The sequence below is a fragment of the Rhinolophus sinicus genome, chromosome 14, assembly GCF_057876585.1.
Source record: "Rhinolophus sinicus isolate RSI-liver-muscle chromosome 14, RSI-T2T, whole genome shotgun sequence".
In the NCBI taxonomy this organism is placed as follows: Eukaryota; Metazoa; Chordata; class Mammalia; order Chiroptera; family Rhinolophidae; genus Rhinolophus; species Rhinolophus sinicus.
This window is the reverse complement of record NC_142514.1, coordinates 188,807,695-188,829,391: the sequence shown is the minus strand read 5'-3', so window position 1 is coordinate 188,829,391 and position 21,697 is coordinate 188,807,695. Positions and strand designations below refer to the sequence as shown.

Here is a 21,697-nt window from a genome sequence, read left to right as displayed (position 1 = left end):
CCAGACTCACCGTGTATGATTTCCACCCCAAGGGACATGTGCTCCTAAAAGCAGCCAAGGAGCCCTGGTCCCTTGTACTGAGCAGAGAAGGGGTGAGACCAGCTGCAGGTTTCACAAGGCCCTGTCGTAGCTAAGTGGGGCACAGGGCACCTGGGGGAAGGTGAGGGGCTGGCCCCCCGTAGTAGTGCCGGTAATTGGGTCCTGGCATGTTGACGGTGACAGGCTGGGTCTGGAGGGAGTGAGAAGTCCCAGGTAAAGCAGCTGAAGGCAGCGAATCACTAGCTTCCAAGCTGGGGAAGGCGACAGGTGAGGCTCTTTGGGGAGAAAGCCTGGAATTAGCTTTTGGACGTGAGCTTGCGATTTCTGTAGGACTTGCTGGTGGAGCCGAGACGGGAGTTTAGGACACAGGTTGGAAATTTGGGTGGAAATGTACATCTGGGGTGTCGCAAGTCTGGAGTCCAACCAGGCGGTGACTTCTGGGGCAGGCTTGAGCTTGGGGACTAGGGCAGGTATGAGGCTGGGAGCCAGAGTGCGTCCAGGAGGGACAACCTAGGGAGGGGAGGGGCTTACTGCGCTCATGGGTGACCACGGTAGGCGGACAGGAGCTCATCCAGAGTGGAAGCAAGAGAGACTGGGGAACAAGATGTGGGAGACAGAGAACGGATACTCACTGGCTCTCAAGGGCTGTGGAGAAGGGGGGTGTCTGCAGCAGTCCAGAGCGTCTGCCCAGGTATGACCCAGGACAGGCTGCAGGTGCAGACGTGGGATGTGTTTGATCTAAGGGTGACCAGAGGCCTGAGAAGCTCAGGGGCAGAGATGGGACCATCGCAGGAGAGTAAGAACTGTTGGAAAGATGGTCTACGTTGACTCTGAAATCACAAGAGTTACCCAGAGTGCATTTGAGAAGACAGTGATCCAGGAGCTGAAATGTCTGAGAAACAAAGTGGAAGGACGCAGGATTAGTGGACATGGACATAAGGGGACAGGCAACATGCTCTCTACATGAGGTTTGGGTGGAGTGGGGAGGGGCAAGGAGGCCCCAGGGTGCCGTCTTGTTGGCTTTGTCTTCTTTGCAGAAATGTCTAGTGAGTCCTTTGCCCATTTTTTATTGTTGTATTTGTTTGTTGTTGTTGGGTTGTAGGCGCTCTGACAATTAAGTGGACACACTTGCCACAGTGCACTTGCATTGGCAGCACTGTACGAACAGCTCAGTAAGGTTTCATAACCGTGGGATATCAATGTCTCACAGCTGTGTTCATGTCCATGTGTGGCGGTGTCTTGCTGAGTGGTGTTTATTATTGTTATTGCGTGTTTGTTTTTTTTAAGAATTTTTTTTAAGTTTTATTTATTTTAAGTGTTTTTTTCCAGGACCCATCAGCTCCAAGTCAAGTAGTTGTTTCAATCTAGTTGTGGAGGACGCAGCTCACACTGGCCCATGTGGGGATCGAACCGGCAACCTTGTGGTTAAGAGCCCACTGGCCCACGTGGGAATCCAACTGGCAGCCTTCGGAGTTAGGAGCATGGAGCTCTAACCTCCTGAGCCACTGGGCAGGCCCTATGTTATAGATTTTAATCCTTTATCAGATATATGGTTTGCAAATATTTTTCTCCCATCTATTGGTTGCCTTTTCACTCTCTTGACAGTGTCCTTTGAGGCACAAGAGTTTTACTTTTGATGAAGTCAAATTTTTTTTCTTGTGTTGCTCGTGCTATTGGTGTCATAGTTGCTAACAATGAGGTCATGGAGAATTTCCCCTGTGCTTTTTCCTAAGATGTTTATAGTTTTAATTCTTAAACTTAGGTCTTTGTTTCATTTTGAGCTAATTTCCTATGCGTTGTCAGGTAGGGATCCTACTTCATTTAGGCTGTATTTTAAGTGCTTTAAACCATTTTTACCAATTACCTCCCTTCAAACCCACAACCCTTGGAAGCAGGTACTGTCCATTTGCAGATGAAGAAACTTGGCCCAGGGAGGTCCAGAGTTTGTGGAGGGCCACCCAGTGGCCAGTGAATGGCAGAGCTAGGAGTCAGGATATGCACTGGACCCCAGACCCCTGGACATAGCTGAGGGGATGAGAAAGGGGAGGCCACTTAGGCAGGTGGCCCCTGGGGGTGACAGGAGCACAGCAGGGAGGGAGCATTGTGGCTGCAGTGCTGCGGGGCACATCACAGGAGAGGAGGAGGCTTACAGGTGGACAGGCCAGGTGAGAGGTGAGCAGCTGCCCTTCACTGCAGGTGATGACAGGGAGCCTTGGGCAGGGGCGAGGGCGGGGCCTCTGGACCAACTGGAGCCCAAGGTGGGGGGCAGGGCCCCTCACAGATCTGTGAGAAGAGGAGGCCAGGAGCCAGGCCCTGGGAGGAGCACCCCACTGCAGCCGCCAGGCCCCAGGGGCTTCCCTGTGTCTGGCCCAGCCATGTCCTCAGGAGCCAGGAGAGCCTCCAGCCCTGCCACAGAACAGGGACTCATGGGAGGGATTCGTGCGGCCGTGTTTGAGGTGCCCCCTGGCTCTGCTCCTGCCAGGTCTCAGTCCTCTTGACCCTGGGCCTCCTGAGAAGCTGGGCGCCCCCCTCATCCATCTGACAAGGCAACAAGGTGGGTCTGTTTCCTGACGTGAGGGTCCAGGCCACCTTTTGAAGGAGGACCTCACCCATGGCCCTCCACCAAGTGCCCACAGGAGGCCCCAGGGGAAGACTTCCCTCCAGGGCAGACCAGCATGAACCTGGGGGCCAGGTGACAGGGGCGTGGGGTGAGCCCTTCCCTCTGCACAGGTGGTGCTGTGGCCAAAAGTGTGGACGCTGGGCTGGTGAGAGAAGCCCCACTGACTGCCAGCAAGGCAGTGAGTGATTTAGCCTTGAGGGGGTTAGAGTTCAGAAAGGCATGCAGGCACACGGGCACCCAGCCAGCCCGTGCCCTGCTCTCTGCTCCCAGTCCCCCCACCCGCTCTCCACAGGTGATAAGGGTTGAGGCATGATAAGCCGGACAAAACTTTATGAGCCTGTCCTCCCGGTTGGACACAAGGTTGCTGTTCTCAAGGTCCTGCTGAGTCCTTCCTGGCTAGACAAAGAGAGGCTGTGTTTCCCACCGTCAGGGGAGCACACCTGAGCTAATCATTAGTCTGATTATGGACACACTGAGTCTCTTTGTCTCTGTTTGGTAAGTTGAGGTAAAATAAACACAACGTAAAACTTACCTTTTTAACCATTTTAACTGCCAGCCCAGTGGCATTAGGCACATTCACACTGTTGTGTGGCCATCACCTCCATCCACTTCCAGAACTTTCCATCGTCCCAGACTGACACTGTCCCCAAGAAACACTCACTCCCCTCCCCCTCCCCAGCCCTGGCACCACCATCTACTTCCTGTCTCTGTGAATCTGACTCCTCTAGGGACCTCGTGTGAGTGGAAGGACACACAGTGTTTGTCCTTCTGTGTCTGGCTCATTTCACTTAGCATAAAGTCGTCCAGTTTCCTCCATGCTGTAGCAGGAATTTCCTTCCTTTTAAGGCTGAATAATGTTTCTTTGTCTTCTTTTACAGACCAGTGTAAGCCTTTCTCTCTCCGGCTGCTTTGACAGGCCTCTTGGAGGATCCCATGGCCAAGAGGCTCCCTGGGAGAAGCCTCCCCTCGGAATCTACAGGCGCCAAAGGAAGGATATTGCTGGAGGGGCTATGAGCACAAGGACACAGAGGCCGTGGACGTTTTCGTGGTAGGCAGAGGAGCCAAGGCCTTGCTGGGGAGGAGGGCTCTATGGTGGACGGAGGGCAGCAGCTGCTCAGACAGCATCTGTGGCCTCTGGGGCACCTGGGAGCAGGTCTGAGCCAGGGGTGGGTCTCGGCAGCTCGCCTGAAATGCCATCCTGGTGCCCGAGATGCCATCTTCGTGCCTAAGATGCCGTCCTGGTGCTCAAGATGCCGTCCTGGTGCCCGAGATGCTGTCCTGATCAGGCTCCTTTGCTTTCTCTGCTCCCCAGTCTCATGCACACTCATCTCAGACCCCCAGGCCCTGTGTCCACGCCCCCACCCCAGGACAAAGTGGAGGAAGGCCAAGAGCAAAAGGCCGTGCCACCTCCACTCACCCTCCTCACCAGGAACATGGGCTTCCGGAAAGCTCTCTGTCCTTACCAGGACCGTGTCTCATGGTCGCCTGCGGGGAAGTCAAGCTATGGGAAGACACCCAACAAACCTGCACAAGGGGGGCTTCTGCTGATGGGGGAGAAGGGCACAACGGTTCCCAGGTGGACAAGCGCCTGCACACTAGACCCCACCTGAGACCCCCTTGTGTTGGAAGGAGAGCTGAGAGGGGCTGTGGAGCTGTGGGGGGCTGTGGTGCTGCTCCCCAAGGTAAACAGAGTCCAGCTAGAGAGGGGCCCAGCCAGCAGGACAGTGATGTGGGGGTGCCAGGGCGCTGGAGGGGCGTGACGGAAGGGAAGGACAGAGGGGGGTTGCATTGAGTGTGCTGCTAGGGGCCGCAGACGGGGCGGGGTTCAGCCACTGCCCTCAGCCTGACCTTGAGCAGAGGGAGAAGGCCTACAGCTTCTTCAAGGACAGGACTGCCCTGTCACATGACAGACCCTCCAGGGGCCCTGAAGCACAGGGTGACATGTTTTCTGAGATTTGCAGAGCTGAACAGTGATTTCCGGGTGTGGCTGTGGGCCGAGTCGTGGGGTTCTCCATATTCCTGTGGGTTCTGCTGGGTGGTCCTTGAGGTTTTGGACCTTTGATCAACTGTCACACCTGGAGCTAAAGTCCCTGCATGTCTGAGCCAGTATATGGCAGCAGCATCAATTGCTGGATCTTGTCGCAAATTCACTAGACGTGAGCCACGTAGTTCCTGCAGGGACCTCAGATTGGCGCCATGTGGTCCCCTCAGGGCCCTCAGGTTGGGGGGACCACGTGATCCCCTCAGGGTCCTCAGGTTGGGAGAGCCACATGGTCCCCTCAGGGTCCTCAGGTTGGAGGGCTGTGGGGACAGAATCATAAATTCTTGGCAGAACAGACTTAACAAAGAGCGTCTGTGGTCATGGAATTTAGGCTGGGCATACGGCCCACACTCCCTGACAAAAAGTGAGGCCCCATGAGTTAGTGGCCAAGAGGGAGAGTGGAAGTGAAATGTGAGTGGAAGTGATGTGTGCAAATCTTGGTCTCGCTCTAGGAAGGAAAGGACATGTCCCCAGCCCTCGCTTTTTCCTCTTCCACAGGCTGGTGGTGACACGGTCACCCAGGATAGCTGCAGAATGGGGAGCATTCCCTGCCTGTGGGAGCTGGGTCCCAGACCCCTCAGAGCTACCCTGTGAGCAGTGCCACTGCTCAGGCCGAGTGTCTCATTTAAGCCACTGTTGGAGCCACCAAAGCCACTGAGCCAACAGCTGACTGCCACAGGGCTGCGGCAACCAGGCGCACAGACAGCGAATAAAGCTTACCTGGCACTGGGTGTGTTCACCACATCAAGGCTACTTACAGGACCCCCAATGAGTCGCCAACTGCAGCAAATGTTTTAAAACATCTTCGGTGAGATAAATGTACACAACGAACAGCTCGCCCATTTAAAGCCGTCTACTTCAGTGCTTCTCAGTATATCCTGGAGTTGTACGGCCATCACCACAGTCAATTCTAGAACATTTCATTGCTCCAGAAAGAATGCCCTGCCCAGTACCAGTGGAGGCATCCGCCAGCCCAGTCTGGGCCACCGCCGTCTACTGTCCCTGGCCTGGCCTGTCTGACAGTCCATCTGAACAGACTCGCAGTGTTTGTCCTTTGTAGTCACCTTCCCTCATGGAGCATAATTTTCTCGAGGCTCATCGTGTCATGACACGTATTGGTGCTTTGTTCCTTTTTGTGGCTGAATGCCATTCCAGGGTGTGGATGAGCCACTGTCATGTGTCCCTTGTCAGTTAACATCGGGTTGCTTTGGGCTCTTATCAATACTGCTGCTACACACTTGGGTGCAGGAGTTTTTATGGGGATGTTATGTTTTCATGGCCCAAGGGTAGACACCTTGGTGTTGCTTACAAGGTCACACGGTAACAGCATGTTTCAATTCTGGGGGCTGCCCAGCTGGTTTCTGGTATCTGCATCACTCACGTCCCCATCGGCAGTGCGTGAGGGCTCCGATACCTCCACGTCGTCCCCAACACTGGGTACTGTCCGTCCTTTTCACCAGAATCATCGCACTGATATCACGTCACGGTTTTTTAATACACTTTACACTTTAGAGCAGTTTTAGGTGAAAGAAAAAAATTTGCAGAAAGTACAAAGATTTTTTAATACCTCCATACCCCTTCCCATTATGTGCTCCACGCGTCAGTGTGCTCGGTACGTTTCTTACGGCTGATGAATCAATACTGACATGGTATTAACTAAAGTGCATGGATCACAGTAGGGTTTGCTCTTGGTGTGCTTTCTATGGCTTTGGACAAATGCATAATGTCATGTGCCCACCATTCTAGTGTCACACGGAGCAGTCCCACCTCCCTAAGAACCTCTCTGCTGCGTCTGTTCACCCCTCCCCCAACCTCTGGCAGCCACTGATCTTTTCGCCGTCCCCATAGTTTTGCCTTTTCCGGAATGTCACAGAGTTGGGATCACACAGTGTGTAGCCTTCTCAGACTGGCTTCTTTCACTTAGTCTTATGCATCAAAGGTTCCTCCATGTATGTTCATGGCTGAGAGCTCATTTCTTTTTAGCACTGATCAGTATTCCATTATACAGGTAGACCACAATTTGTTTATCCTTCCACCTATTAAAAACATCTGCTTTCAAGTTTTAGCAATTATGAACAAAGCTGCTATAAACATCCACGTGTACGTTTTTGTGTGGACGTAAGTTTTCAGCTCCTTTAGGAAAATATCTTAGAATGTGATTGTTGGATTGTCTGGTAACCGGTGTTGGGCTTTGTCAGCAGCCACATGCTGCCCCCCGCGCTTCCTGCAGCTCCTTGTACTCCCAGCACTTGGTGTGGTCAAGCTCTGGACAGTAGTCATTCCAATTGGTGTGTAGTGGTGTCCCGTTGTTTTAACGTTCATTTCCCTGGTGCTGTGTAATGCTGGCCGTCTTTTCATGGCCTTATTTTCCATCGTCGTTGATTACGTGTCCAGAGCTTTTAACCATTTTTAAGCAAGTTGTTACTTTTCTTATTGTTGAATCTCGAAAGTTCTTTTTATATATTTTGGATGACAGTCCTTTATCAGATGTGTCTTTCACAAATATTTTCTTCAATCTATTACTTATCATCTTAATAGTGTCTTTTGCAGAGCAAAAGTTTTTAATTTATTTAAGTCAAATATCTCAATTTTTTTTTTCATGGATCACGTTTTCTGTGTTTTATCGAAAATGTCATCGCCAAACCCAAGGTCACCTAGATTTTCTCCTAAGTTATCTTCTAAAATGTTTATAGTTTTACATTTAGCATTTAGGTCTATGATTCATTTTGAGTTAGTAATTGTGAAGGGTATAAAGTCTGGGTCTATATTTTTTATATGTGGATGTTCAGTTGTTCCAGCCCATTTGTTGAAACAGACTCTTCTTTCTCCATTGAATTGCCCATGTTCCTTTATCAAAAATTCATTGACTGTATTTGTGTGGTTCTTTATGTGGGCTCTCTATTCTGTTCCATTGATCTATTTGACTAGTTTTTTCCCATATCGCACTGTCCTGACTACTGCACCTTTACAGTAAGTTGAGCCAGGTACTGTCAGTACTCCGACTTTGTTACTCAGTATGGTGTTGCCTGTTCTGGGTCTTTTGCCTCTATATAAACTTTAGACAAGTTTGTCAATATCCACAAAATAACATGCTGGGATTTTAATTGGGATTGCATTGAACCCATCAATCAACTTGGAAAGAACTGACATCTTAATAATACTGAGTTTTCCTGTCCACGGACATGAACTATTTCTCCATTGATTAGATCTTTGATTTCTTTCATTGGAGCTTTCTAGCTTTCCTCATATACACTTTGTACATATATTGCTAGATGTACACCTAAGTATTTCACTTTTATGGAACTACTGTAAATGATGTTACGTTTTAAAGTCAAATTCCACTTGGTCTTTGCTGGTATTCAGGAAAACAAGACACTCTTGTATCCTGCAACCTCACTGTAATCACTTATTACTTCCAGGAGTTTTTTATTCTTCAGAATTTTTTACATAGACAATCATGTTATGTGAAAAAAAAAAAAGCCTTCCCAATCTGTAGACCCTTTATTGCCTTTCCTGGTCTTACTGCATTAGACAAAGACTTCCTTTGTTGACTAGAAGTGGTGAAAGGGAACGTCTTTCTGATCTTAGGGGAAAATATCTAGTTTCTCATCATTAAGTATGATGTTAATGGCAGGTTTTTTGTAGACATTCTTTATTAAATTGAGGAAGCTTGTCTCTAGTCCTAGTTTGCTGAGAGTTTTTATTGTGAATGGATGTTAGGTTTTATCAAATGTTTTTCTCTCCATCTATTGATACGGAGATTCTTTTTTCTTACCCTGTTGATATAATGGTTCACACTAATTAATTTTTAAATATTAAACCAGCCTTGCATACATGGGATAAATCTCACTTGGGTGTGGTGCATAATTCATTTTTACACAAGTTGAATTCGATTTGCTATATTTTGTTGGAGATTTTTGCATCTATGTCCGTGCGGGGTATTGGTCTATTATTTTCCTTTCCTGTAGTGTCTTTCTCTGCTTTGGGTATGAAGGTGATGCTGGCCTCACAGTATGAGTTAGGAAGTGTTCCCTCTGCTTCAATTTTCAGAATAGATTATAGAAAACTGTTATCATTTCTTTCTTCTTTAAATGTTTAGTGGAATTCACCAGTGAACCCATCTGGGCCTGTTACTTTGTGTTTTGGAAAATTATTAATTGGTGATTCAGTTTTTTATTATTTTTATTTATTTATTGGGGAACAGTGTGTATTTCCAGGACTTTTTATTGGCGAACAGTGTGCTTTTTTAGTGGCGAACAGGACTCATCACCTCAAGCCAAGTAGTTGTTCTTTCAATCTTAATTGTGGAGAGTGCAGCTCAGCTCCAGGTTCAGTTGACATTGTTAGTTGCAGGGGCACCACACACCATCCCCCAAGGTTGAACTAGCAACCTTGTGGTTGAGAGGACGTGCTCTAACCAGCCAAGCCATCTGGCCACTCAGGAGCTCAGCGGCAGCTCATTGACTTCATTCTAGTTGCGGAGGGCGCAGCTCGCTGGCCCATGTGGGAATGGACTGGCAACCCTGTTGCCCAGAGCTCGTGCTCTAACCAACTGAGCCACCCGTCTGCCCCTCAGTTTCTTTTACAGATACAAACATTCATATTAAATACTTGTCCTTGTGTGAGTTTTGGTAGATTGTGTCTTTCAAGGAATTTATCCATTTTATCTAAGTTACCAGATTTGTGGGCAGAGAGTTGTTCACAGTATTCCTCCATTATCCTTTTAAAGTCCATGGGATCTGTAGGTGATGGCCTCTTTTTCATTTTTTATATCAGTTATTTGTAACTGAGTAACTAATCTCTCTTTTTTTTCTTGGTTAGTCTAACTAAAGGCTTATGAATTGTATTGATCTTTTCAAAGAACTAGCTTTTCATTCTTTTACTTTCTGTATTAACTTACTGCTTTCAGTTTCATGACTTCTGCTCTAATTTTCATTATTTCTTTTTTTCTGCTAACTTTAGATCTAATTTGCTTTCCTTTTTCTAGTTTCTCAAAGTAGAAGCTTATGTTGTTGATTTTAGAGCATTTTTCATTTCTAATATATTCATTCAATGCTATAAATTTTCATATAAGCTTTAGATAAATACCATAAATTTTGACAAGTTATGCATTTTTTTCATCTAGTAAAAAATAGTTTTAAATTTCTCTTGAGACTGCTTGACCATTGTGTTATTTGGAAGTTTAATCTTCACATATTATGAAATTTTCTAGCCATCTTTCTGTTATTGAATTCCACTGTGGTCTGAGAAGAGACATTGTATGATTTCTATTCTTTTAAACTTGGTAAGGCGTGTGTTATGGCCCAGACTGTGGTCTCTCCTGGTGAATGTTCCATGTGAGACCGAGAGGAATGAGTGTCCTGCTGATGGTGGATGCAGTGGTCAGTAGGTGTCGATTATACCCCATTGCTTGACGGTGCTGTTGAGTTCAGCGTGCCCTTACTGATTTCCTGCGAGGTGGATCTGTCCAGGTGTGAGCGAGGCGTGTCTCCAGCTGTGACAGTGGATTCAGCGATTTCTCCTTGCAGCTCTTCCTCATGCCTTTGACACTGTGATTAGGCGCATGCACAGTAAGGACTGTATGTCTTCCTGGAGAACCAACCCTTCCACCAACATGTATGTCCCGCCTTATCCTTGACGATTTTCCTTCCTTGAAAATCTGCTATGTCTGAAATAAATAAAGCTCCTTCAGGTTTCTTTTTCCAGTTTTATTGAGATACAAAGCTTTTCCAGTTTAGAGTGTGCAGCACAACGAGCTGACTTGGTCGTGAGGCCCCTAGGTGTCCTCCTCAGCAGCTGCATGGACCAGAGTTGACAGTGAGGAAGAAATGATCAGATTTTCATGAAATGTTCCTGGATAGGAAAATCCCTGTGGGAGAGACCTTCAAGGACATTCAAAACTCAGTCTAAATTATTTGTGAAAGATTTCAAGGTTATACCTTTGGAAGTAGCCCCGCTCAGAAGCTAAACCTTGTGGTGACAGAAATCCCAAAAAAACTCGCCTTGCACGCATGCTGGCTCCCATCCTCCCCTTCTCTTTCTTCTTCCCATTCCCTCCCTCGTCCCCTCCTCACCCCACTCTCTGGGCCTTCACCACCACCACCACCACCACCGCCACCACCATCGCCACCACCATCGCCACCACCATCACCACCACCACCACCATCGCCACCACCATCACCACCACCACCACCATCACCACCACCACCACCATCACCACCACCACCACCACCATCGCCACCACCATCGCCACCACCACCACCACCACCACCACCACCATCACCACCACCATCGCCACCACCATCGCCACCACCACCACCACCACCACCACCACCATCGCCACCACCATCACCACCACCACCACCACCACCAGCCCCTTGCCCTCTGGCTGCTCCCAAACTCCGGTCCTCATCTCCATGCCTGCACATCTCACCCCATGGCAAGGATTTCTGGCAATGTTGGCTCAGTTGCCAAAGCCTGTCCCAGAGCTGTTAGCAGCAGGTGCTGAGTTCATGGTGCACAGAGTCCACTCAAGGAGGGTATGTCTCAGGAGACGGGAATGACCTTGGCATCTCCCAGTCACAAGCCTCAGGATACTTCCCCATGCTGGTCTGGCAGAGCACACCAGAGCAGAGGTGACACCACTTCTCAGCCCCATGTCTCACAGCCCGGGTGCCATCTCTGACCGACACCCCTCAGTCCCTTTGACAAAAGGAAAAGAGCATTTCAAGAGAAAGGTCATGGTTAGCAGTGCTGAGTGCTGGGGAGAGTTGATGGGACTCAGAACTGAAGTGGGTTTAGAAATTGGGGTGTTCTTGGTGACCCCAGAAAACAAAGCTTTGTATTGAGGGGACACCAGCAGAACACGAGTGGTGACAGTAACTAAAGCCTAGAATGTGCCAAGCACATGAATTACACACAACCCTTGATGCTGATATGCTGTGACCACGCCATTTTGCAGGTGAGGCAATGGAGGTACAGAGAGGGTAAGTAACTTGTCCAAGGTCACCCAGCTATTGGATGGTGGAGCCAGGATTTGACCCCAGACAGCCTGGCTGAGGAGACTATGCTCTTGACCATGGCACTTGCTGTCTAAAACCACAACGGAAGGGAGACAGTGCAGTTGCTTTCAAGAATCTGTACTGTAGAGAGAGGAAATGAAGGTGCCTGGCCTATGTTGGGTGTGTGTCTGTGCCTGGAGAAGCTAGAGGGTGTGAGAGCACCTGGGGGGGGGGGCTGTGGCCCAACGCCCCACAATGCCACCAAGCTATGCAGGGCCCAGATTCTGTCCATAGCCAAGCTCTGACACATCTGCATCTGCTGTCCAGGCTGTTGCCATGACTGGCAAACCTCCCTCTGCAGAATACCAGCACGTTAAGGGGTCTAGGCGGGGGAGCGAGTCAGGGGGCTGGGACCACACACAGAGCACATGGCAGTCATCCCCTTCAGCCAACTGAAGCAGACTGGTCAGAGCTTGTCTCCAGGACCCTAACCCCAAGGAGACCCCGGCCACTCTCCTTTGCTGGGTGCTGCCCACACTGTGATCTGGAGTAAGAGTCTCACCCCTGCCCTGCGCTGGGCCTGGCCAGAACAAGGCTGCCCACACATGGGCAGGTGCTGCTTCTGCCTCTCAGTGCTCTGTGGCAACATGTGAGAGTTGTCCTCTAATAAGCACACAGCGACCCCCCCCCCCAGGATGTGTGCTTGTGACACATGTGGCTGGTGGGGTCCCAGCAAGAGTTCAGGGTGCAAAGGAGAGCAAGGGGGCCACCATGGGGTTGATGTGTGACTGAACAGAAGGATACCTTTGACAATATCAGCCCCCCTCAAGGACAGGTGGGATCTATTTGTCTTAAATAGAAAACAAATCATAGGGGGAAATGGACATCCTTCCTCCTGGTGGAGGGGGCACACTAGAGTCTCCCAGGACTGTGGGTCCTCTCCGCACCCCCCCCCCACATCCCCCTCAGGGCAGTTCTCAGGCTCCTGAGCAAACAGGACTGAACATGCAGATGACCTGTGGCCTGAAGGTGATGGGGCCACAAAGGCAGTGATGACTGCAGAGCCACGGGCCCTGAGGAGACATGTTCACAGAATTGCGGTCACACAGGCACTCAGAAACAGGCTGAGGGCGTAGCCTGTGGCTGCCAGAAAAAGTTATCACAAAGGCCATGGCCGGAAGCAACATACATGTATTCTGGAGGTCAGAAGTCCAGAACCAGTTTCACTGGGCTGAGGTCCAGCTGTTGGCTCGGCCACACTCCCTCGGAGGCCCTGGGGAGCCCCCGCCGGGCCTTTCCCAGCTGCAGTCCAGCTTCAGCGCTGTGTTCTTCGTGGCCCACCCTCCTCAGAGCCCACAGTCTGGCACCCTGCTTCAGTGTCACACTGCCTTCTGGGCCACACTCCCTCTGCCTGGACTCTTCCCATCTCAAGATCCTGGATTTAAACACACCCGCGAAGTCCCTTTTGGCACAAGAGGCACATTCACAGGGGTCAAGGATGCAGACCTGATGTCTCGGGGTACCATAACCCAGCTGAGCACAGATACACACAGGCAAACATTAACGTGGCCACACAGGCAGGCACTGTCAGTGGAACACACAGTCGTGTGATCACACATGCTCCCTCATCAGTCACACACACTCCTCCCGGCAAGCCTCGTCCCCCTCAAGCCAGGTGTGGGAAGACACAGAACGCTTCCCTGTCCCCTCATCTTCTGGCCCCCAGGTGACAGCCTTCCTCTCCGCATAACACCATGCTAGCCTCTCCTATGTCCGCAGTCTCCCTCTACCTAGGATGCCCTTCCTTGACCCTGCCTTCAGGGTTTAACCTATCTTGAGGCTTTAAGGCTTAAGACCTAGTTCTGAGCCAGCCATCTCCATGCTGCCAACCCTGCTCTGCACAGTCACCTGCTCACTACACTTTGCCGCCACACCCCATGGGTCCTCGGAGAATGTTAACCGAATAAAGGAAAGTAGAAAATCAAAGGTCACCAAGCACAGCTCTTAAACGGCTATTGTGCACCTGTGCCGCAGTGCCTGAGTTGAGGAGCTTCGGGACAGTGCTGGCTGAGCTATAGCACTTGGGCCTGGGGCATGGATGGGGCTGGACAACCCCCTAGGATTCGGCTCTAGTCAGTGAGCAGAGCGGCCACCCGTCTGATCCCCACCTCTACCTCGGAGTTGTAGACCTAAGAGCGGGTCCCCATGGCGCAGCCAGACGCTTCCTGCTCCAGGTGAGTGCTGGGTCTCAGAGCAGTCACTTGGGAACTGGCTCCTTTTGGCCCTCTGGGGCTACTGCCTAGCCCTGCTAAGTCCTGGGGCTCCAGCTTCCCCCAGGCTCCCCTTTCCAGGGAGTCCATCCCCACAGACCACATCTGTGGGGTGTGTTCCCACCAGGAGTTCAGACTCAGCCCGCGTGCAAGGCCCCCAGGTGGGGGTTCAAGAACACAGCCTGGGCCAGGGGGTGATTCTGGCTCCCTGCTGAGGCCAGCTCTGCTCCAGACTCTCAGGCAAGAGAAGGCAGGGAGGGGAGGAAAGCGGAGGGCACAGGCCCTCGTAGACACCTCATCCTGGGCGCCCGACCTGGCCAGCCAGGTGTGTGAAAGGCACCAAGTAGAAAGGAACGCACGGGGCAGGAAGGCGTCCCAGGGCGCTTGGGTCAGCGACGACCAGTGCTGCCCTGGAGGGCCCCGCTTCATCACCAGGCGGCGACGCGCTCGGAGGAAAAGCCCAGGACCCCAATTTGGGGAGGGGACGACTCCCCTCCCTGCAGAGCGTTGGTCCGGAGCCACCAGGGGACAACCGGGAGCGTCTGAGCCCCTGCCCGTCGTGGGCGCCCCGACGTCGGGTAGGGGGACGGCGATGCGAGACCGGGGTCTGCGAACGCGACAAACGTGCTGACCCCGCTCACCTGCCCGTCTGCCCCCAGCGTGGAGTCCCGAGCCGCCGCCTCCCGCGAGCTGCTTCTGGCGGCGCTCGAGGACCTGAGCGAGGAGCAGCTGAAGCGCTTCCGCCACAAGCTGCGGGACGCGCCGCTGCAGGGCCGCAGTATCCCGTGGGGGCGGCTAGAGCGCGCAGACGCCGTGGACCTCGCGGAGCAGCTGACCCAATTCTACGGGCCGGAGCCCGCGCTGGACGTGGCCCGAAAGACCCTGAAGAAGGCGGACATACGCGATGTCGCGGCGCGGCTCAAGGAGCAGCGGCTGCAGCGTGAGCTCGGGGTCGGGGGTCGCCCAGGTCCCTGCCCCTCAGTTCCTCCGTCGCGCCTGGGCAGAGTCGAGGCCCCAGGGCTCAGACCCCGGGTGCTCCTGAGGGTGTCCCCGACCTCCTATTGCTCCCCTCCCCCCGCAACTGCGGCGTAGCCTCACGGCAGGTCTCCCTTTCAGGGCTCGGCCCCAGCTCCTCGGCGCTGCTCTCCGTGTCCGGTAGGTCTCTCTCCGTGCAGGGCGCAGGCCCCGAGCCGTCCGGGACCGTGAGCCCAGGCTTGGAGCACGAATGCTCTCCGTGCCAGTCGCAGGTTCCGACAGCTGGTCCCAGGGAGGAGCCGGTGCGGAAGGCCGGCGCGGGGGAGGGGAGACTGAGGCCTGAGCCGGGTGGGGAGGGCAGTGGGCGCCGAAGGTCGCTGCCGGGCCCGCCGCAGCCTAGTCTCCCTCCCCGTAGCGTACAAAAAGAAGTACCAGGAGCACGTGCTGCAGCAGCACGCCAAGGTGAAGGAGAGGAACGCCCGCTCCGTGAAGATCACCAAGCGCTTCACCAAGCTGCTCATCGCGCCCGAGAGCGCCGCGCTGACGCTCGAGGCCCCGGGGCCCGACGAGGAGCCGCAGCCAGAGCGCGCTCGGCGCTCGGACACCCACACCTTCAACAGCCTGTTCCGCCGCGATGAAGAGGGCCAGCGGCCGCTGACCGTAGTGCTGCAGGGCCCGGCGGGCATTGGCAAGACCATGGCGGCCAAGAAAATCATGTACGACTGGGCATCGGGCAAGCTGTACCACGACCAGGTGGACTTCGCCTTCTTCGTGCCCTGCCGAGAGCTGCTGGAGCGACCGGGCACGTGGAGCCTGGCCGACCTGATCCTGGAGCAGTGCCCGGACCGCAGCGCGCCGGTGCAGCAGATGCTAGCGCAGGCGGAGCGGTTGCTCTTTATCCTGGACGGCGCGGACGAATTGCCGGCGCCGGGGCCGGCCGGGGCGACGCCCTGCGCCGACCCCTTCGAGGCCGCAAGCGGCGCGCGGGTGCTGGGCGGCCTGCTGAGCAAGACGCTGCTACCCAGGGCCCGCCTGCTGGTGACCACGCGCACCGCCGCTCCCGGCAGCCTGCCGGGCCACCAGTTCTCGCCGCAGTGCGCCGAGGTGCGCGGGGTACGCGGCTTCTCCGACAAGGACAAGAAGAAGTACTTCTACAAGTTCTTCCAGGACGCGAGGAGGGCAGAGCGCGCCTACCGCTTCGTGAAGGAGAACGAGACGCTGTTCGCGCTGTGCTTCGTGCCCTTCGTCTGCTGGATCGTGTGCACCGTTCTTCACCAGCAGCTCGAACTTGGCCTGGACCTGTCGCGCACCTCCAAGACCACCACGTCCGTGTACCTGCTTTTCGTCGCCAGCGTCCTGCGCTCGGCGCCCGCCGCAGTGCCCAGGATGCAGGGCGAGTTGCGCAAGCTGTGCCGCCTGGCCCGCGAAGGCGTTCTCGGGCGCAGGGCGCAGTTCGCTGAGAAGGATCTGGAACGACTGGAGCTTCTTGGCTCCAAAGTCCAGACGCTATTCCTCAGCAAGATGGAGCTGCCGGGCGTGCTGGCGACCGAGGTCGCCTACCAGTTCATCGACCACAGCTTCCAGGAATTCTTCGCGGCTCTGTCCTACCTGCTGGAGGACGAGGGGCCGTCCGGGGCGCCGGCTGGAGGCGTAAGAGAGCTTCTGCAGGGGGACGCTGAGCTGCGCTGTCACCTCGTGCTCACTAGGCGTTTCCTCTTCGGACTGCTGAGCGCGGAGCGCATGCGCGACATCGAGGGCCACTTCGGCTGCGTGGTTTCCGAGCGCGTGAAGCAGGATGTCCTGAAGTGGGTGCAGGACCAGGGTCAGGGGCACACTAGGGTGGCGCCAGAGGGGGCCAAGGAGACGGAGAAGTGCGAAGAGCCCGAGGCAGAGGAGGAGGAGGAGGAGGAGGAGGAGGGCGAGGAGCTCAACCAACTGCTGGAGCTGCTGTACTGCCTGTACGAGACGCAGGAGGACGCCTTCGTGCGCCAAGCCCTGCGTGGGCTCCCGGAGCTGGCGCTGGAGCGCTTGCGCTTCAGCCGCATGGACATGGCAGCCCTGAGCTACTGCGTGCGGTGCTGCCCTGCGGGACAGGCGCTGCGGCTGGTCAGCTGCGGATTGGCCACGGCGCAGGAGAAGAAGAAGAAAAGGAGCCTGATGAAGCGGCTGCAGAGCAGCCTGAACGGCAGCACGTGAGTCCTGGGGCTGCCCTCAGTGGGGCACCAGTGGGCCTGCGTGACCATCTGCGCATGGGGACCTGCTCCCCAGACCAGAGGCAGGACTTCAGGGCTAGTGTGGCCCATCCCCTTGCGAGGCAGCCTCCCAGTGCCCACCTCCTTCCCCAGGCTGTCTCCACCATGCCCCCCCAAATGCCCTCCACCACTCCCCATGTCCCCCCACATCCCCCACCCACATCCCAGGCTAACCCCATAGCATGGCCATGAGGCTGTGGACCAGCAGGGCCCCCCATGCTTTCTCATAAGTTCTGGAAGACATCATGCCCCCTGTGCCCGGAGCTTTTGCACCTGCTGTTCCCTCCGCCCAGATCCTCAAAGCCTGCCAAGACTACCCCAGCTGGCCTGGGACCCTTTGGCCCCAGAAGTGCCCCATGGACCACTGAAAGCCATAACATCTGTCAATGCCTGTCTCATCGGCCAGATTCCCAGCTGCTCCAGGGCAAGGCTTGTGTCATGCTTCTGTGCACTGACCTACAAGCCAGCACCGACACAGGTGCTCAGCACCTGTCGAGGGAATGAATGTAAGGACGGTGACATGGCATGCCCATGGCAGATGCAAGGACAGACCCACATCAGGCGGGCATGCTCTCACTGGACTCACATAGGCGCTGTTAGCAGGGCGGTGCCTGGGCCACAGGCGAGAGGTTCACCGTAGGCTTGGGGTGACGGGGGCAGCACGGGCTGAGTGAGAGTGAGGGCAGAGGCAGCTTGGACACCTGAGGACCATAGGAAGGGGTCCTTTGAAGGAGGGAAGGGCAGAAGGGGCTGGGGGGGTCTTCACCTTCCTCTCTCTCCTAGCAGTTCTCAAGCCACCACGAGAAAACCCCAGGCCTCCCCACTGCGTCCACTCTGTGAAGCCATGACTGACCAGCACTGTGGTCTGAACAGCCTGACGTGAGTGACCGTGCCCCCAGCCCATCCCCTGGAAGGGAGGCAGAACGGGATACCCTGGGCAGGGCAGAGGTGTGGCCCTGTCTGGGGTGGCTGAGGGGACCGGCCGACAGCCTGCGGCCTCTGGTGTCCCATGCTGGGTGGACAGGCTCTGCCCACAAAGTGGCAGAAGAGGAGATGGGGGCAGAAGCTCTGTCACCGGCTTAGGAGCTAGTTCAGGAGGGGTTTAGCCCTGGTTTGAGTGGAAAGCGGGGTGCCTCCCTCTGGGGGAGGGATGAAGATCAGATGTAGTTCCCTTCCCAAGAAAGGCTGCTCAGTGCTGTGGGAAACTGCCGGCTGTCCACTGGGACACTGGGAGGGCCGCCTGCCTCTGTGCCCTCAGGCAGGTCAGTGTCTGAGCTCCAGGTCCCTCTCCTGTGCAGTGGAGCCAGTAGACTCTACCTGGGGGGTTGGTGTGAGGGTTAATGAGGAAACAGGTACAACATCTAGTACAGAATAACTTTCCAGCGACTCTCAGCAATCACTAAGTCAGCAGAAAGTCAGAGAAGCCATAGGATCTGGTACTGATAGCCATAGTGTAAGTTTCAGTCATGTCAGCGTCACGCGGTACCTGCTTGGCCTGCGGGTGTTTCTAGCAGCCAGGAAGTAAGCACACGGAGCTGAAGCGGTGACCAGCAGGAGTGGACCATCGGTCCTACCACTAAAGTGATCCTCACCAGTGCTCATAGCAGCGTTACTTAGGGTGGCAGGCAAGTAGGAGCGACACGACCACCCAAGTGCTAGGAACCGGGTGACTGAGTGACTTGTGGCCCATCTCAGCTTGACGGGCCGTTCTGCGCAGTTAGACGTGTTGAGGGAGGCGGGCATGGGCTTGTTATAAAGCTCGCAGAGAAGTGGGGCGCACATGTGGTCATGGCCCCCCGGGAGCGGGCAGTTTGCACAGTTGGGGTACAACGAGGTGGCTGAGGTGCCTGCAGACAGACCCATGTGCTTCTTGACCACAGGTTGTCCCACTGTAAACTGTCTGACTCTGTCTGCCTCGACCTCTCTGAGGCCCTCAGGACGGCCCCCAACCTGACTGAGCTGTGCCTGCTCCAAAATGGGCTCAGCAAGGGGGGCCTGCGTGTGCTGAGCGAGGGCCTGGCCTGGCCCCAGTGCCGGGTGCAGAAGCTCAGGTGAGGCCCTGCCGCCAGGAGAGTTGGGCGGGGGAGGGAGGTGGGCCACGGCAGCTCCTGAGATCACCCCTCTCCCAGGATGGAGCAGCCCGGCCTCCAGGAAGCCCTTCAGTACCTGGTGGGCATGCTCCGGCAGAGCCCCACACTGACCACGCTGGATCTCAGTGGCTGCCAGCTGTCGGGACCCATGGTGACCTACCTGTGTGCAGTCCTGCAGCACCCAGGATGCCACCTGCAGACCCTCAGGTGGAGGCAGGGGCTGGAAGGGTGCTGAAGTGCGGGTTGGGGTGGGTACCTGTGGGCTTCCCCTCCCAGAGCCATCCTGAGTGGCCCAGTCCTGGAGACGCGCCCTCCAAAGCCCTGGCCCTGCCCTTGGCTTCGACCACTCTGCAGACCAGATGTCCGTCTGTTGTATGGCGCCCTTGGCCACAGTCTGGGTCAATGATGCCACTAGCCTTCTACTCCCCCAAAGGCTTGGCCCCCAGCTCCTGCCTCCTTTCCCCGAGCCTCTGACAACGTCAGAGGCTTCTGTCATTGTGACTGGCCACCTTCTGTCATTGTGTGCCTTTGGCACAGCCCAGGCCAACAGCCCATCACTGCCCCCACTGCTCCCCTGTCACTGCCTCCCCCAGCCCTGGACTCCTTCCCCCCGCCCCAACCACCCTCTGTCCTGTGTATGTGGTTGTAGTCTGATCTCCGTGGAGCTGAGCGACCAGTCGCTGGAGGAACTGCGGGCTGTGAGGACAGCAAAGCCAGGTCTGGTCATTACACACCCAGCGCTGGACAGCCACCCTGAGCCTCCCAATGAATTCTGCAGTGCCCTCTGAGACCCTGCAGGCCAGGGCAGCCGGGAAGTCTCTGGGCAGCCCTGCGGGGTAGGCCTCCCAGTTCCAAGGGCGGAGGCCCCTGAGGGGCCCTGGACTGACAGGGCTGCTGACCTGATCCTGGAAAGGACCTCTCCACACCATGTGTCACCCACACCCAGAAACAACTCCTCCCCTGGCCTCCACTGCTGCTCCCTCCTGCCCTGGGACCGTCCAGCCAGCCCTTTGCAGACCCCTCCCCCCCCAGCAACAGTAATGATGTGGGGAGCTCCTGGTAACTGAGCACCAACAATGTACTGGGCACAGGGTGACACCTTCACTGATCCCATCTCCATCTGCACTATGGGGCCCCACAGCCCCATAATTCTGCCCCTGGCCACAGAGAGGATCAAGCAGGGGCTGACCCTTGACCAGAGGTAGGCCGGTCACTGTCCTTCCCCAGTAATTTGGGGCTTGGCATCAGGAGGAAGCCGTCCCTGAGGCTGTGGGGTCCAAGCTCACAGGTGTCCCCTTGCTAAGGTCTTTGGGAGCAGCAGTGGAGGCCAGGGGAGGAGTTGTCCACCAGGGGAGGGTGGAGGTGGCAGCAGTGACAGCATGGGTGATGGGCAGCCTGCATGTGCTGATAATAAATTCTCCTTTGCTTTGGTTTCTGTTGCCCTGGACCAGGCGTCCGAACCATTTTTCCTTTGGTCCCTAACCCACTTGTGTGGGGTGGGGCTGTCATCTCCATTTCATAGATGAGGAAACTGAGGCTCCGGGAGCAGCTAACTGCAGGAAGCTCTGAGGTGGGGCTTGGCCTTGATGCGCAGGCCAGCAGTGGACAGCCCTCCAGTCCTCAAGTCTCTGCTCAGCAGAGCTGGGTCTCGGCCAGCTCCTGAGACCCCAGTTCAGGTGGAGGGAAGCGTGGCAGTCAGCCCTTCACTCCCAGTGTGTCGCGTCCAGCACGATGAGGGTTGGCGGCGCAGGGTTAAGAAAAGACAGCAGCCATGAAGAGAGTGCAAGCGGGGCCAAGGGACCGCAGCCTCAAGGTCTGGGCTGTGGCGCCTAATCGGGCCTGCGCATTAGCTTTTATTAGTCAGGTGGGGAAGCAAAGGAGGTAAAGCTTGTCAATCTCAAGATCTGTGAAGTCTATGCACCATAATAGGAAACCAATTCAAGCCAATCACCCTTGCCTGCAGGCAGCTGGACCGTAAGTCTCAACTTCCCCAAGGGACAAAACCTATATGCATAGGAATAGATGGAGAGCACATTATTGAATCACTTCCCTTGCAGGTTTTGGGAAGGAATGCAGCCACAGAGGCTGAGGCTTTTCTTAGCCTGGGGAAGGTGGGGGCTGTGCCCACCTATACGAACCCGTGGGTTCTCCTGTAGGTCCCCACTCGGCTCCGCCTGTCTTAGGTTGCTTTCCAAGTGGAAAGTTGTACCTGTCATTGGCTGACCAGCCATCTTTCTGGGACCAAACAGGGAGGCATAAGGTGCAAACAAAGGTTTTAGCAAAGTCCCTGAAAGGATCCGTCTTAGACTCCTTTCTTTGGGGGCAAGTACAAGGAAACAAACGGTTAGGCTGCTGCGTGGCGACACCAGTGAAATGCCCTTCCAGTCCAGTATGTGTTCCACAAAACAG

General features: G+C 54.8%; 1 protein-coding gene across 1 annotated transcript; it reads left to right on the top strand.

Moving 5' to 3' along the window:
- The first annotated feature begins 577 nt into the window (after positions 1-577).
- NLRP6 (NLR family pyrin domain containing 6) lies at positions 578-20,666 on the top strand. The gene is made up of 13 exons (XM_088789917.1): positions 578-590; positions 2,522-2,593; positions 2,770-2,837; positions 3,576-3,707; positions 12,671-12,730; positions 13,822-13,935; positions 14,554-14,911; positions 15,088-15,126; positions 15,362-17,138; positions 17,985-18,077; positions 19,079-19,249; positions 19,328-19,495; positions 19,938-20,666. Exons 1-13 carry the CDS (start codon positions 578-580, stop codon positions 20,074-20,076), a joined length of 3,204 nt encoding a protein of 1,067 aa, XP_088646043.1. The 3' UTR covers positions 20,077-20,666.
- Positions 20,667-21,697: the final 1,031 nt, after the last annotated feature.